Below are 17,292 nucleotides of genomic sequence, written 5' to 3'. Positions count from 1 at the left end.
GGGCAGACGCTCAATGCAGGAGCTGCCCCCTGGTGGTCAGTGCACTCCCACAGGGGGAGCACTGCTTAGCCAGAAGCCGAGCTCACGGCTGGCAAGCGCAGCAGTGGTGGTGGGAGCCTCTCCTGCCTTCGCGGCAGCAGCGGCAGCGCTAAGGATCAGTGGGCCAAGTGGTAAGGAGCAGCGAGCAGGCAGGTGGTAAGGACCAGGGGTCCCGGACTGAGAGAGGACGCAGGCTGGGCTGAGGGACCCTCTCCCCACAGTGCATGAATTTTGTGCACCGGGCCTCTAGTCCTATTAATAAAAGCCCAATATGCTAAGTGTCTAACTAGTCAACCATTCAACCAGTCGCTATGACACGTACTGACCACCAGGGGGGCAGACACTCTGACTGGTAGGTTAGCTTGCTGCTGGGGTCCAGCCAATAGAGACTGGGTGACATGGGCTGGGCATGCACTGGAGCCCTCCTGTGATTGCTCCCCGGCCCTGATCGTGGGGTCCCTTGGCTTGGCCTGTGCCCTCTCACAATCTGGGACCCCTCGGGGGATGTTGGAAAGCGAGTTTCATCCTGATCCCCACAGGCCAGGCTGAGGGACCCCACTGGTACACGAATCCATGCACCAGGCCTCTAGTTCTGACATATTGTGTTATCAAGATAAGGCATCACTGTTGAACCAAAGCTGGATATAACCCAATGTTTTCAGAGGGGACTGTGGACAACTAATTAGAGTGTGGAAGGAAGAGGGGTAGTGGGGAGAACGTGAAGCTCCTGAGGATATACTAATAGCCAAGCTGAGCAGCATCCTGGTCCCTCAATGCGGAAGCCAGGAATTGGGCTAATAATTGCGCCTGCTATTCTCTATCTATCAGGTCACTTCATTGTGTAGTAATTAAGATTTAAGCATGAAGACCAATAATAACTACTTACATGAGAGACCGGAGACCATACTAACTGGATAACAGGTCCGGGAGTATTAATATAACCAATTGGTTTATAATCCTTTTCCACTTCAAAGAAGAACACAGTTTTATCTTTACTCTAAGAAAAATAAGAAATATCAGCCAAATATATATTATTATAAAATCAATTCCATAGAACACAAAGCAGCATTTATTAGCTATCATATATTTACTGTATACTTATTCCTACATGCACACTTATAACTACAATGATCATGTATTCCCAGATTGTTCTGAAAAAATTCTTATTGCAAATATTTACTTCATTTTCCCCATAAAACACTTGATAAACCATGTATTCCAGTATTTGGTTCTGAAAAAACAATGACCATACCTGTACATAAGATTAATTCAGAAAAAAATGTGCCCCAATGCCAATGCTCACCTATTAATGCACAAAGAATTTACATAGTCATTCTCTTCATTCTTCTCTTCTATTATGGGCATATACCTATGCTATGAAATATTGATATAGATAAAACATCTTGCATGACTTCCCAGCTGAAATTTTTTATTACTTTAAAATAAACATTAGAACTCAAGTTGTAAGAATATTTTAAAATGTCATGCACAGACCATGCTGAAAGAATATGAATACAAAGAAAGCAAAATATGGGTATGTTCTTAGAAATGAGCATCACCAAATAAGGCATCATTAAGTAGGAAGATTAAGGCAAGGTTAACCATCAAACATCAATAGAAAACAAAGAAAATCTACTACTCACCCCTGTGGCTAGAATTTCTCCATCACGTTCAAAAGCTAAAGCAGTAACCTGAGCAGTATGGGGTTTGAAAACATGTTTCAAATGAAGATCTGCATCTGAATATTTCTTCCGTCCTGCAAAAATTGTGAGCTCTTTTGGATCATAAAGTTCAAGAACTCGAACAACCCCATCTTCAAATCCTATAATAATCTGTGCTCCGGTGAAGCTTATCTTAGACAAAAATTAAATGCAAGAAATCTGAAATTAGTTGATTAGGGAAGTTATACTATGTTACATCTGTATTTTATTTATTAGTAGACTTAAATCATTTAACAATGGCTGCCCATTGGTAATTTCTTCTTCCACTTTCTGGTAACCTCCATCTATTCTAGGATGACTATGAAATGGGCAAACAATGGCAGTTCAACCATGCATGAGCAAATGTTGGAGGATTGTCTGTCAATTACATGTCAGGCGCCTACCACCAGCAACTCAAGAATGAGCATACGCAGTCTCAGTCCCTGCTTTGACAGAATGTATGATCTAGTGGGGAAGACAGACATTAATTAATAAATCACACAAATGAGTGAGGAATTAAGGACTGAAATAAGTGCTAAAGGAAAGAAACTTATTCTCTGAGAGCATATAACAAAGAAAGCTGACCTAGACTGAGGACTTTCTGAAGGAAGAGATGGTGGAGCTGAGATCAGAAAAAGGCCCAGGAATGAACGAACAGGAAGATGGCAGAAGCACTTCTGGGAGAGGCTGTAGCTTGTGCAAATGTCATGTGTCAGTAAAGAATGTAACTCAAGAAAAAAGTTATAATTTGACTAGAGCAGACTGAGTAAGGGAGCAATGCATCCACAAGAGGCTAGCGAGGGAAATAAGCAGGCACCATGTCACAGTAGGCATCGTCTTCATCCCAAGAGTAGCAGGAAGTCAACAAAAGGTTTTTAGTGGTGGGCTGGGGGTGGGCAGTGGCATGATCAGATTTGCTATTTTAGAAATGTCATCCTCACTGCTGTGTGTAAGGTAGATCTGAGATGGCCTGATGGAATGCAGGGCGACCTTTGGGAGTCCTTTGAAGAGATGACTGCCATACTCTAGAAAGGTGATGGTGGTAACGTGGTCTGAGGTGATGTAGTGGAGAAGAGGGACATAGACACATTTTAGTAAAAGTATAATGGCCCTATTGGTAATGAATGGACATGGGGAATGAGGCAGACGAAGGTGTCAATGACAACTAAGATATATACTGAGTCAGGAAACACTGGAAGAAGCCAGGTGTGTGTGTGGTTTGTTGCTGCTATTGTTTTGGAGGGAGGATAGCTGGGGGCAAGCAGAAAGTCATTAATTTAGTCTTGGCTGTGTTGAGTTTGGAGTCCCCTGAAGATCTCAAAGTAGAGATGACATATCATCTGTAGTTTAGAGAAGTCTGGGTTGGGAATATAAATCCAGCAATGCCTGAAAGTGCTAAATATGCTGTCTTAAAGGCATTCAGGAGAAGGGCAATAGCCTTGGTATTCTCTCTTTAAAAAAAAAAAATACATTTGTATTGATTTCAGAGAGGGAAAGAAAGATAGAAATAGAAACATCAATAATGAAAGAGAATCATTGATTGGCTGCCTCCTGCACACCCCACACTGGGAATCGAGCCTAAGACCAGGGCATGTGCCCTGACCAGGAATCAAACTATGACCTCCTGGTTCATAAGTCAACGCTCAACCACTGAGCAACACCAGCCAGGCATCCCTGGTATCTTTAGAGCAGCAGTCGCCAATCTTTCAGATCCCATGGACACCAGACCACTGGTTGGCGATCGCTGTTTTACAGCACAGTGATCATGCCTGAGGCCAAGCAATTAGGAGAATATTGGGAATAAGAAAACTGTACCCCACTCAACTCCAGTGGAATGTTGTTAATTCAACAAATATTTACTAAATTTCTAAATGTACCAGTAACTGTAGAGGCCCTGGAGGTACAAAGAGTAGGTATGATTGTCACTATGAAGAACACAGTCTTGCCCTGGTCAGTGCTCCTCAGTGGTTAGAGTGTTGGCTCATGTACCAAAGGGTCATGGGTTCAATTGCTGGTCAAGGGCACATATCTGGGTTGCAGGTTTGACCTCCAGCCAGTCAAGGAACATGCAGGTCTCTCTCACATCAATGCACCACGCCCCCTCTCTCTCTCTCTCTCTCTCTCTCTCTCTCTCTCTCTCTCTCTCTCTCTCTCTTCCTCTCTTTCTAAAAATCAATGAAAAAAATATCCTCAGGTGAGGATTAACAACAACAAACAGCCTATGGAAAGGATATATAATAAAGCAAATCATCTTAGTATGTTGTGCTAAGTGCTGTAACAGAAGTATATACACAATCCTTAACAAATAAACAAAAAAAAAAATGACAGGAAGGAACACTTGGCTGTATTTGAAGGTGGGGTCACAAAGGGCTATGCAGAGGAGATGATGTTTGACCTTAGCTGAGTTATCAAAAATGATGTGGAGTTTTCCAGAAGGCAAGAGAGTATGGAGAAGGGGCATTTAATTCTAGTATAATATCCATATGATCATTACTTGGATGTAAGGCTAAAACAGGAAACATTTTATGGACATCACATAACCATCTCAATAAATGATTCAATTACTTGGGCTGTATTTTAAAGACTTCAGTAAGGGTGTAAAAAGATTAGAATAAAGAGTGAGCCAGGTTTGGTAACCCAAATATTTGTGGTTTCTACTTGTTTTAGCCTAATCATTGTTCTGCCTCTATTCCCTGGCCTAAATTCTCCTTCTGATCTTGATCCCATCATGAAATTCCCCTCCACTCCAGTCATCTCCACATCTACTTTAAGCTTGAAATATTTTGTATTTTATTTCAACCCAAAACAGTAAGGATAAAACATTCCCAAAATACTCCCATGACATTTTAAAAACATGGCTGTAAATTCTTTGACATGCCTCCCATAGAGCGATGGGGTTTAAATCCCTCCCCCTTTAATCTGTGGCTTCCAAGGCTGGAAAGGCCAGTAGCTTCTGCCTTGTCTGTTGGGACACTAGATCTTGGAGTCCCGATCTTCTGTGTAAGAAGTGTGTGACTGCCCTGAGGCCACCATACTGTGATGAAGCCCAAGCCATAGGAAGGGATATTAGGTAAGCACTCCTGCTGACATCCCAGCTTAGCCCAGCCTTCAACTCAGGTGCCAGACTTGTAATACAGAAGCCTTTAGATAATTCCAGGACCCAGCCATGCAAGTCTTCCCAGCTGAGGTCCCCAAAACCATGAAGCAGTGATAACCCATCCCTGCTGCCACCTGTCTGAATTCCCACTCTACAGAGTAAGTGAGCAAAACAAAATGATGGTTGCTTTATACCACTACATTTTGTGATAGTTTGTTACACAGCAATAGGTAACTAGAACAACTCCCTGTCTCTTCCTGATTTTCTTCTATAGCTCTTATCATTGTCTGACATATCACAAATTTACTTGTTTATTGTCTGTCTCTGCCCCTTGTCTCCCACTATTACTGTAATCTGTAGCAAGGGCAAGTATTTTTGTCTTTGTTCATTGCTACAGGCCTAGAATCCAGAACAAGGCCCAGCACCTAGTAGGCATGCTGGAAATATAAATAAAATGAATGAAATCAGAGCCAGGCAGATAGAGGATATATACAAAAAGTTCTGTTGTGTAATTACTTTGTAATATGGAACTATTACTAATCTGCAGGTAGAATAAAAATAGATTTTCATTAAAACAGGAACAAAATCACAATAGTAAGGCCATCATATGATATCTATCACATTCTAAGTGAATAAACTAACTTAAAATGATTATTCTTCTCTGAAATCCAGAATTGAAAAATATCTGTATTTCTAAAAAATAGCACTGTATACTATATTTATTAATAAAATCTAATAGAAGTTCCTTATTATAAACTTACCAGACGAGGTACCCAAGCAAGAGCTGTGCCTCCTTGTTTGAATTTCACTTGAGTCAAAAAATTTTTGCTAGCAAAATCATAGATTCGAACAGAACCTATAGAAAGATAGTTTTAAAAGAAACAAATGTATATGTAATCCTTTTTTAAATAACCTTGGCTCACTTCACATGTTGAGAATTTTAACAAGAAATTTCATAAATAACTACATCCACTGATAATCCAATAACCTTTCCTTAGTCAAAAATTTCTATATATGCCCTTGCTGGTGTAGTTCAAGGGTTAGAGTATCAGTCCACTCACCGAAGGATTGAGAATTTGATTCTGGTTGGGGAGCATGCAGGAGGCAACCAATCAATGTGTCTCTCTCACATCAATGTTTTTCTCTCTCCCCCTCACTTCCACTCTCTCTAAAAATCAATGGAAAAAATATCCTCAGGTGAGGATCAACAACAACAAAAAAATTTCTATGTATAGTGTTGATTGGATAACTTATAAACATGTGTAATACAGAAGACAAGTGGGAGTTCTGGTTTAGATGGCGGTGTAGGTAAATGCAGTAATTGCATCCTCCTTTAACCACATTAGAATTACAACTAAACTACAGAAGAACCATCATTCTGAACTGCCTAAAACCAAGCTGAACATAAGTCCTACTACTAAGGATATAAGAAGCCACATCAAAACTGGTAGGGGCAGAGACTCAGAATGGGTCCCACACCCAGGTGTGGCAGATAAAAATCGGGATTGATATTTCCAGCTGTAGAGGACCCCCTAAGGAACAAGCAGTCCCAACTCCATCTCAGGCCTTCCAGCCCAGGATTTCAGAGCTAGAAAGAGAAGTCCTCATTAACTTCAGGCTGTAAAAACCAGCTTGGGTTATGGCTGAGTGAGACAGAGTCTCAGGCGTTCCCCTGAAAGGGCCCACACACAGACTGACTTGCTCTGAGTTCCAGTGCCTGGGCACCAGGGATGTATAGGAGGGACTGAGTTATGTGGCCTGGAGGTAAGAATTGGAGGGGCAGCTTTCTCCCAAACAGAAGTGCTGGCAGAGGCCATTGTTTCTTTTCTGAGCCCTGCTCCCACTGAGCCAGCAGGCAAGTGCCATATTTGAGTCTCTGTCAACTTGTCCCCATTTGCCCCACCCTGGCAATTACCTGAAACCCCACCCCACCCAACTTGCACACCCAACCCAAGCCATTTCCAGTGGCTTTTCCATACAAATGACCTGTCTTGGATGATACTTCAGACTTTTCTAAAATCTCTCAAGCAAGCAACATCTGACCTTTCCCTTGCTATGTACCTCTTGTAAGTGGCTTTAGGCCCAGCACTAGTGATAGCTGGCCTTGGTTCATAGGTTGGTCTCTCCTGGGCATCTCCAAACCCAGCATAAGTAGCAGTCATCTGCAGGTCATTGTGTAGCTCATGCCAGGAGGCCCTGGGCAGGACACAGGTTGACCTTGGCCTGTACCTCCCAGGAGGTCTCAGAGCCAGTGCACCTGGTGAACAGCTCCAGACCACATAAAAGCACAACCCAACCTCCTCCATGAGAACATACTTAAGGGATGGACTCAGCAGAAACCAGAGTAATGATGAAGTCCTGTTCTGTGGGGCCAGCCCCTGTAGAGCTTATCCTCCATGGTGATCAAAGCCCTAATCTAGTGAATAAAATAGACATGCAAGTCCAGGAAGCACAGACAGTCCCAAACAAGATGAACCCAAAGAGGCTCCACACCAAGACACATTATTATTAAAATGCCAAAGATTAAAGACAAAGAGAGAATCTTAAAAGCAGCAAGAGAAAAGCAGTTAATTATCTACAAGGAAGCTCCCATAAGACTGTCAGCTTATTTCTCCACAGAAACTTTTCAGACCAGAAGGAATTGGCATGAAATATTCAAAGTGATGAAAAGCATAAACCTACAACCAAGATTATAATACCCAGCAAAGTTATCATCTAGAATTAAAAGACAGATAAAGAGCTTCCCAGAAAAAGCTAAAGGAGTATATCACCACCAAACCAGTACTACAAGAAATGTTAAAGAGTTTTCTTTAAGAAGAAGAGTGAAAAAAGATCCAAACATGAATAATAAAATTGCAATAAATACATATCTATCAACAAGTACTTTAAAGGCAAATGGATTAAATGATCCAATCAAAAGACATACGGAGGCTGAACTGGTAACAAAACAACACCCTTACATATACTGTTTATAAGAGACTCACTTCAGAATAAAAGACATACACAGACTGAAAGTAAAGGTATGGAAAAGGATATTTCATAAAAATGGAAGCAGAAATTAAAAAACTGGGATAGCAACACTTATACCAGACAAAATAGACTTTAAAACAAAGGTTATATAACAAGAGACAAAGAAGGACCCAACAATTTCACTTCTAAATATTTATCTGAGAAACCCAAACACTAAATTGAAAAGACATATACATCCATATGTTCATTGCCACATTATTTACAATATCCAACATATGGAAACAACCTAAGATGCAGCAATAAATGAATGGGTAAAGAAGAAGTGGTGCATATATAAATTGAATATTACTCAGCCATAAAAAAACAATGAAATCTTGTCATCTGCAACAACATGGATGGACTGAGAGGCTATTGTGCTGAGTCAGACAGAGAAAGACAAATACCATATGATTTCACTTACATGTGGAATCTAGAAAACAAAATAAATAAATAAATAAATCAGAAACAAACTCAGGTATACAGAGAACAAACTGATGGTTACCAGATGGGAGAGGGCTTCGGAGACTGGGTAGAAAAGGTGAAGGAATTAAGAAATACAAATTGGTAGTTACAGAACAGTCACAGGAATGTTAAAGTTTAGCATAGGGAATATACTCAACTAGAGGCTTGGTGCATGAATTCGTGCACTAGGAGGTCCCTCGGCCTGGCCTGCACCCTCTCACAACTGTTAATTGACTAGCAGATCAATTTCCCTTGCACAGTCCACACAGATTCCCCATAAGCCGAGAAGGAAGAAAGGAGATAGAAAGGAAAAGAACAGCACAAATGTAGATAAAACCAAAGTGAATAGCACTTTCATGACTGATGTACTGACTGTGTACTCATTTTAATCTCACAGTAACCATGGCTGCTGCATTTTGTGCTCTCTCCCCACCACAAAGACTCATCTCACTGTTATTAAGAGGTTCCACTTTTGGAAAAATTCTCAAATGCTTTTAATCAAACACATACAAAAGATTGTATTGAAAACAAAACAAAAAGGACAGCTATATTTTAATTAAAGTTCCTACTTACAGTCCAAGGCAGTTGTGGCCATAAGGTAAGTGAGAGGAGACATAGCCAAGGCTTCCACGGCTCCAGAATGGAAGGAGAAGAGGCATTCTGGATCTTGTGTCTGATCATCAAAAGACAGAAATTGTATTAGGTCTCAAAGATAGCTTAACGTAGAATTAAGGTCAAGTTTAAAGAAACACAAATAGCACCCTGTAACTACATGTGTGATTTTATCTGAATAGAAATAAGAAAAAGCATTATAGGTTAGAAAAAACGCTGGACTTTGGAATTAGGAGCAATGGAGTACTGGCTGTGCAATTTGCACAAGCCACTTTGAATGCCAGTGTCTATTTCTTCATCAGTAAAATGATAGCAACTGCCTGCCTACTAAATAGGATAGGAGTGAGGACTACACGAGATAATATAAATGCAAATGGCTCATGTTTATGAAAACTGTAAAGCGCTCTATGTTAGCCATTGTCATTGCCACTTTTCTGGTAACTTTTGCTATGAGATAGACTTTTTTAAATGTACAACAATAACGAAAGAAGAAAGAGAAAGAAACAATATGAATTCTCAGGAATCAGATATCTTGACCAAGTTTTTGATGGGAATAATGATCAATTATGGAGAGAAAAAAGTATCTTTTAATAAAGAATAACAAAGATTATTATAAAAATTAGAAAAAAAATAAGAAAATATGCAACTTACAATATTTGAAAAACTGAGGTCAAGCTTCCATATGGCTCCATTGGAATCCTAAAAAATTAAATACCTAATAACGTTTTGTCTTATCACTTTGAAGTTTTACCAAATTAAAATAATTTTCTTCCTATGATTTAAAGTAAGGACAAACAATAATACTAAACACACGCACACACACACACACACACACACTCACACACACTAGAGGCCCAGTGCATGAAATTCATGTGCAGGTACAGTGCCTAGACCTGGCCTGTGATCAGGGCTATCTTCCCCAGCTGCCCACAGCTGGCCCTGCTCCCCATGGCCACCCACTCCTGGTTCCCTGTTCACTTTCAGGTGATCGGTGCCTGACGGCCAGGAGAAGGGACCGAGAAGTCAGTTGTTCCCACCTGCTCACTGGCTCCGCCCCCACCAAAGGTGGCCATCAGGTTATTAGAGCCTGCCGGGGGGTGGGGGGAGTGGAGGGGAAGGGAAGGGACCAAGAGGTGGTCAGTGTGCCTCATAGTGACTGGTCCAGAGGTCTTTCTGGTCATTCTGCTGTTAGGGTCAATTTGCATATTACCCATTTATTATATAGGATGTTTAAGTGTGCCTAAAATGTAACTAAATCAACTTCTATATATCTTAGAACACAACCACACTGTAAACACAGCAATCTCATTATACTTGTAGTTAGTTTAACATAATACAAATGCTCCTAACAGGTTTCCTGTGTATAAAATATATGTCAATTAAAATACCAAATTCAGGAACTCTTCATTCAGGTATCAATAGTAGTCTTAATAGTAAAATGGACTTATAATGACAATATATTATAATACCATTTTAAGTTTATGTCCAGGTAGTTTTAAAAGAGCCAAGAGGGAAGAATGCAATTTACCTGAGCCAACCAAAAGTTATTTCCAGCTTCGCTCATTTTTATCATGGAGAAGAGTTTAACATTCTTGTCCACTTGAAGTTCATTGATGGGCTCAATCTCTAGCAATCCAGTCTCGTCTACAATATCAGCAGTGTCTATGGTCTCAAAATCCCATATCTCATAAAATTAATAAGAAAATACCTTAGTCATACAGCAGTTTCTGAATTTGTTTTCTAAGCCAGAAAATAAATACCAAGACATTTCTTTGTATTTATAGAGATTTTTGAGAAAATACAACTCTGATTAAGAATTCCAATTTTCACCCTGACCAGTTTGACTCAGTGGATAGAGCGTCGGCCTGCAGACTGAAGGGTCCCAGGTTCGATTCCGGTCAAGGGCATGTGCCTTGGTTGCGGGCACATCCCCAGTGGGGGGTGTGCAGGAGGCAGCTGATCAATGTTTCTCTCTCATCGATGTGCCTAACTCTCTATCCCTCTCCCTTCCTCTCTGTAAAAAATCAATAAAATATATTTTTTAAAAAAGAATTCCAATTTTCCCAAAGTAATCTGTATTTCAAGGTTTCAGACAGGTCTTTTTGCACATGGAGTGGCTATCAGGAATAAATGGTTCGCTTGTTCAGCAAGACATCTAAGCCCTGTTTTATACACGTATACTAGTAGGCCCCTGGAAAGGGGAAATGGAACTTCTTTTTTTTAAAAAAAATATATTTTATTGATTTTTTACAGAGAGGAAGGGAGAGGGATAGAGAGCCAGAAACATCGATGAGAGAGAAACATCGATCAGCTGCCTCCTGCACACCCCCCACTGGGGATGTGCCCGCAACCAAGGCACATGCCCTTGACCGGAGTCGAACCTGGGACTCTTCAGTCTGCAGGCCGACGCTCTATCCACTGAGCCAAACCGGTTAGGGCGGAACTTCTTGCTTAATAATTCAAACATCATCTTCATTATAAGCAGAGAAAATGAATGTAGATGATGTGTTCATTAGAAAATATTCCTCTTACTTATCATAGATTTAAACTGTACTGTCCAAATAAGGATTGTTGTTCTTGGGATAGGAGACCAGAAAGCTACAGGAAGGATGAGGGCGCACAGTCACCTCATGTAGCAGAGAGACTTGGAAGGACTTCCTCTGTGACGTGCCAAGCCCAGTCTGGAGGTTCTGTTGACACATCCTGCCATGTCCTGGCCTCAATAACTCAGACTCTGGGAGGATTGGTGTTGTCCCATAGATTAGCCTTGTGGTGGGAGGCCCAGGTCTTAGGGCCAGACTAACGCCTGGGAGTGGGGTCAATTTTTCCTAATGGGAGTGAGGAGATGAGGGTGGACTTTGAAAAGAGAAGCAACCTTAAAATTAACAGTGTCCATGAAGGGATCCTCTGTGAAATACTCAACTTTTCTCTTGAGGATTTCGTACCTTGACATTTTGGGTGACACATCTTGGAAACATTGAATATACTGTATGACATAATAATAAGGACATAAACTATCTCTCAGGGTAATGAGTAAAATCTTACAAGATTAAATTTAATATGGTAAATGTAAAAAATTTATACTTGGGTTCAAAAAGCCAATGGTAAGAGGCAGAGGATATGGCATAAACAGTATATTAGACATAGTACGCTCTCTAGGTGTCAACAATGACCAGACTATTTAGGATGCAGTCTTATTTCTGGTAATCATACATCCTAAAGAATACCCAGAGAACACCACCACTTCCTTAGGAAAGGCCTGGGAAGGAGTCTGTACCAAGGGGACCACAAAACAAATCAGGAGGCTCCAAATTTGTCAGCAGTAGCAGGGTACACACACAGCGGTGTGACCACAACCAGGAGGAGCAACCTTCCAGCTTAGCCCACACTATGGGCAAGAGTGTGTCCAGAGGTGAGTTCACTAGTGTCAGGTGCAAGGAGGAGGGTGCATCCATAGCCAAACCCTCTCCTCTCACTTTTGAGTATATTCCTGATTAGTAACTCAGGAAAAAATAACCAAGCCTTGGCTGGGTGGCTTAATTGATTGGGGCATCATCCTGTACACCAAGAGGTTGTGGGTTCAATTCCAGGTCTAGGTACATAGCTAGGTTCCAGCTTTTATCCCTGCTCAGGGCTCAGAGGAGGCAACCAATTGATGTCTCTCTCTCTCTCTCTCTCTCTCTCTGTATCTCTCTCTGCTTGATCCCCTATTGGGCAGGCGGGGGGGAAGGGGAAAAAGTAGCCGATCAATGATGTTTCTATCTCCCTCCCTCCCTCCCTTCCTCTGTCTCTAAAAAAAATCAATAAAATCATATCCTCGGGTCAAGATTTACAAAAAGAAAAAACAACAACAAATGTTTGGCTCTTTTGTGCCTAGAAAATGACCTGTTCATAGCGGGCATTTTAGAAGAACATCTGTGTCCACTGTTTACACTGTGATAACATGGGCTTTCATTTTCTGATGCTACTATTTCAACAACAAAATCAACATAACAAAAGATCCCCTCAGAAAATTTCAGAGCTCAGATGCTGTAAATTAATTTTGAGTAGAATTCAAATATTTACCATAAGAAGAGCATTCTTTAAAATGAGTTGGCCCTGGGAGTAAATGGCCACTAATTTTCTTCATAAAGTGACCTTTCCAAGAAATAAAGAATGAATAGAACCAACTGGGTGATCTGCAAGGCTTAGATGTGGATGCTACTGTTCAAGAATCAAGAAAACTTACCCTAACCCATCCATCTGACCCAATGGTGATAACTTCCCCCTCGTCCAGCATTATCTGATTGATGGGGCCCTGGTGACAAAGTTTATTTCCAGTTCGAGTGAGCTCGACTTTGATGAGGCCAGCTTCCCAAACCAGCATGTTGCCCCATTCTGACCCAGACAGCACCTGGCAGGTGTGCACAAAGGAAGGAATGTGCATTAAGACAGACAAATGTGTATATTTATGACTCAAATAGCAGGAAAAATGATTTTTAAAAGATTATTTTTCTTGATTATGGAAGTAAAATTTTTTAAGACGGAAAAAATAAGAAAATATAGAAATGAAAATGCACTGCCCCAAGAAGAACCACTAATCCATTTTTATGTATTTCCTCTGAGGGTTATGCATCATTTTCATTATTGTGACTAGGTTGTATGCTGCTGGTATTTTTTCCAAACGTATCTTTTATATATTTCTTTGTACATGTCTTAAGGACATAATCCAGGAATGGGATTACTGGCTCAAAAATTAGAGGCATGTTTAAAGTTCTTGACAGATGAGATTCTACTTTTTAAGTATGATAATATCAACTATTATAAGATGTTTGATAATTTGTGAGGGCATTATTCAACTCAGAAGATTATATCATTAATAGTATCCAATTTCAAAGGATAGTCATCGGGAACCACCTCATGCTAATCCATTTAATCCAGCACTTCCCAAAGTACATACCACCAAACAGTAGTTCTTAGGACATTTAACAGGTGTTACCTAAAAGGTAATATTAATGGAGACCTTACATACATAAAGTTATGTAATCGTAACAACCATATCAACCAGGTACATTTATTGGGGATAATACGTACAGCTGTGCAAGTTGGGACTTTATTTCTCCAGGGGAGACAGTTTTTCTTTTCACACAAAACCATATGGGCCAGGGAAAGCCCTGACTATTATCATCTCCATTTTATAAGGAAAAAAAATTAAAGAACAGGACAGTTAACTAACTTGCCCAAAATTACTCAGAGGAGTCCAGATTCTAAACCAAGCACTGTGGCTCAAAAGCTCCTGCTCCAACTACCCAGCCTAAGGAGACAGATGCTGGATTAAACAAAGACAAACACATTTCTTTTCTCTAGGACTCCTTGGATGCTCTAACACAAAAGTGTTCACTGGGAATCAGCAAGAAGAATTTTAGCTAAGAAGGAATTTGAAGAGGAAGTCTTATTTTCATAGAGCTGCTATGCAGACAAATGCTCCATGGAATGCTCTTTGGGAAACTGACCTAATTCTTGCCAGCCTGCTCTAGGATTCTGCATCCCCACTTCCCTCTCACCCAGAGTAGCTTATGACCTCACTCAGTCTTTTCTACCTATTGGTCTACCTATTCTTATCTATTTTACCTATGAAGCTTCAGCCCATTTTTGGTAGAGTCTTCATTTACACGTGAAGGTTTCTTCTGTCGAGTGACCAAAGCCACGAAAGTTCACCAAAGCTTATATGGCATTCCTTTCTGAAATGTCATTCATGTCTAGCTTTCCTATTCCATTTGTCTTCAGGAAAGTCCAGGCCCTGATCACTGCTGCTTAGAGGAAAACAACATCTTCCTTCCTAGCTCATCTCTTTGACTCCAGATTTCCCTTCCTCTAATTCACCTGGCATTGTGTGGCCAAATGTATCTACAACTTCTTTCATTTGAAAGTCTACTCTTCCAATATATAATAGTTCTGCCTGGCTGTTAAACCCCTCATATGAAATCATTATTCTAATTAGTCTTTTAAATATCTGATACTTATTTCTAATGATAAGCATTTCCTTTTGTGGCTCTCTTATTTAAAAAGACTTCTTTTCTCCCCAACATCTACACAATCTCTACTGAACCTTTTAAAGATACATCTCACAACATGTTTTTAACAAGGGTTGTATTAATCTTTATGTAACTTAATTCTTACAGTATTCAGAATTTGAAGGTGGAATAATTTACAATCATCTTATAGGTTTAGATATACTATTGCCTAGCCAGCATCCAATGCTTTCTATTTCCTCCTACACGCCATGATTATAAATTAAGAACATCCTATCCCATTAGGTAGAGGACTAAACCATTTTGTTTCTTAGAGTAATATGTGTATACTGGCATTTACTTATAATTGAAATGATCACAAAAAATAATCCTAATAGGAAATTAAATACAATATTAATGGAGAACTAATTCTATGGGTAATATGCCTATATGCTTTGTAGAGGAAGAGAAGGAGTAATCTCACAATATGTTAAAATAAACTAACAGATTAAAGCTGCAGTGTTGCAGATATTACTATAAAGTTGCTCAATCTTGAATAATAATCTAACAATAAAAATAAAAGCCACAGATGCAAGAGAAAAGTGTCCTTGCCCTTTCTGTCTGTCTGATTGTGGCAGACAAGATTGAAAGGGGGAATACAGGAGGAAAAAATAAATAAAATAAAAAATAAAAGCCACAAGACAGTATATAACCTTTGACCTAGTAAATCCTCTTGAAGCGTCATGGAAAAGAAAAGAAGGGCAAGATAAACATTATAAACACTGCAACTCCATGACAAGTAAATGTGACAAGGATATCATTATATTAATTGAGGAAAATGTCTGCATATTGTGTATAATATTTATTAAAAACAAAATAGCAAGCCCTAGCCTGTTTGTTTCAGTGAATAGAGTGTCAGCCTGTGGACGGAAGGGTCCCAGGTTCAATCTGGTCAAGAGCCCATACCTCGGTTGCAGGTTCCTCCCTGGTCAGGGCCCAGGCTGAGTGCAGGAGGCAACCAATCGATGTGTTTCTCTCACATGGATATTTCTCTCTGTCTTTCCCTCTCTCTTCCACTCTCTCTAAAAATCAATGGAAAAATATCCTTGGGTGAGGTTTAAGAAAAACAAAACAGCAAGTGATAGGTGCAGTGGGTTATGACAATTCCATGGAAATATATTAATTAAAGTGATCATCTGAAGAGGCAGAATTAAATGTTCACTATATTCACAATTACAGTATCTGTTATTGCTAATAAAGGCAGTGCTTTTTAGAATGTATAATGTGCCTTCATATGTGCATGTCACTTGAAGACATAATTTTATCATTGTACTCACCTTCCCATCTGGGAGCTCCATGTAGCCTTCTATATCAGTAGTGGCTGTTTTGCCAAATCGACCTAGGAAGCCCTGAAGCTTGAGACCAGTGAATGTTTGAGCCATTTCCCAGAATCTGCAGACAAGAGAGAGACTGAATGTACCTACCTCAACGCATTTATATACTTCATAGTCACATATATTATTGCCTTCATTCATTCATGTGATTAATATGCCAAAAGGGCTTATCCATCATACATTATTGCTTCAAACAACAAATTTAATAGGCAATGTGAAAGTTCAATATGAATTTGGAAATACTATGCCAACTTTAGGCAGGCAATGTACGAACTGTTTTAGGAGGTAACGCCTGTAAGACGACAGCAGGCTAACTTTAAAAGCCCCTTTTTTTGTCCGTGCTGTCTGCAGTAATAAATCACCATATTGAATTAGTTAACTTTAAAAAGAACACATTTTAAAGATATCTTAATGTTAACAACATCAGCAAAAATGTCTCCAGCTGGTCGATTCCCTTAGAAAATACCCTCACTATAATCTCCTAGCACCTGTACAGTCACACACATACTTGATGTGGCCCGATCCTGCTGTAGTAAGCTGCTCGTCATCTTCAGGATTGAAAGTAACCTTAAAGACTTCCTGGGAAAAAGCTTTTGTCCTCAGTATGGGCTGTTCCTCTTTCCAATCCCAGATGGTCAAAGTATAATCAGGGCTGCTACCAACAGAGGCCAGCAGTGTCCCGCTGTAGTTAAAGTCCACGTAAGCATAGCCTAAGTCAGCCCCATCTGAAATGCAAGTGATGAACAGACGCAATATTTATTTCTTTTTCAAAAGTGTATGATTTAAAACACACACACAGTAGAGATGAAAGAGAACAAGAGAGGGAGGGTGGGAGGGAGGGAGAGAGAGAGAAGGAGAGAGAGAGACCTTCATGATGTGTATTGATGGAACAATGCCAAGATTTTAAAACACAGACACACAGGAGAGAGACAAAACAAGAGAGAGAAAGACAGAAAGAGAAGGAGAAAGAAAGTGCCTCTGATGATGTG

General features: G+C 40.1%; 1 protein-coding gene across 1 annotated transcript in view; it reads right to left on the bottom strand.

The window, feature by feature from the left end:
* The window catches only part of CFAP44 (cilia and flagella associated protein 44), a 75,636-nt gene that overhangs the window by 34,171 nt on the left and 24,173 nt on the right, over window positions 1–17,292 (bottom strand). Inside the window, exons 7-15 of the mRNA XM_006773614.2 lie at window positions 16,812–17,028; window positions 16,247–16,361; window positions 13,148–13,312; window positions 10,448–10,603; window positions 9,571–9,618; window positions 8,881–8,980; window positions 5,598–5,692; window positions 1,683–1,892; window positions 926–1,036 (exon numbers count right to left, since the gene is read on the bottom strand). Coding sequence (XP_006773677.2) covers window positions 926–1,036; window positions 1,683–1,892; window positions 5,598–5,692; window positions 8,881–8,980; window positions 9,571–9,618; window positions 10,448–10,603; window positions 13,148–13,312; window positions 16,247–16,361; window positions 16,812–17,028 — 1,217 coding nt within the window. The remainder of the gene's footprint in view (window positions 1–925; window positions 1,037–1,682; window positions 1,893–5,597; window positions 5,693–8,880; window positions 8,981–9,570; window positions 9,619–10,447; window positions 10,604–13,147; window positions 13,313–16,246; window positions 16,362–16,811; window positions 17,029–17,292) is intronic.

This window comes from Myotis davidii, unplaced genomic scaffold (assembly GCF_000327345.1).
Source record: "Myotis davidii unplaced genomic scaffold, ASM32734v1 scaffold201, whole genome shotgun sequence".
NCBI lineage: Eukaryota > Metazoa > Chordata > Mammalia > Chiroptera > Vespertilionidae > Myotis > Myotis davidii.
Note: the sequence above shows the minus strand (reverse complement) of the source record. Positions and strands in the feature narration are given on the sequence as shown.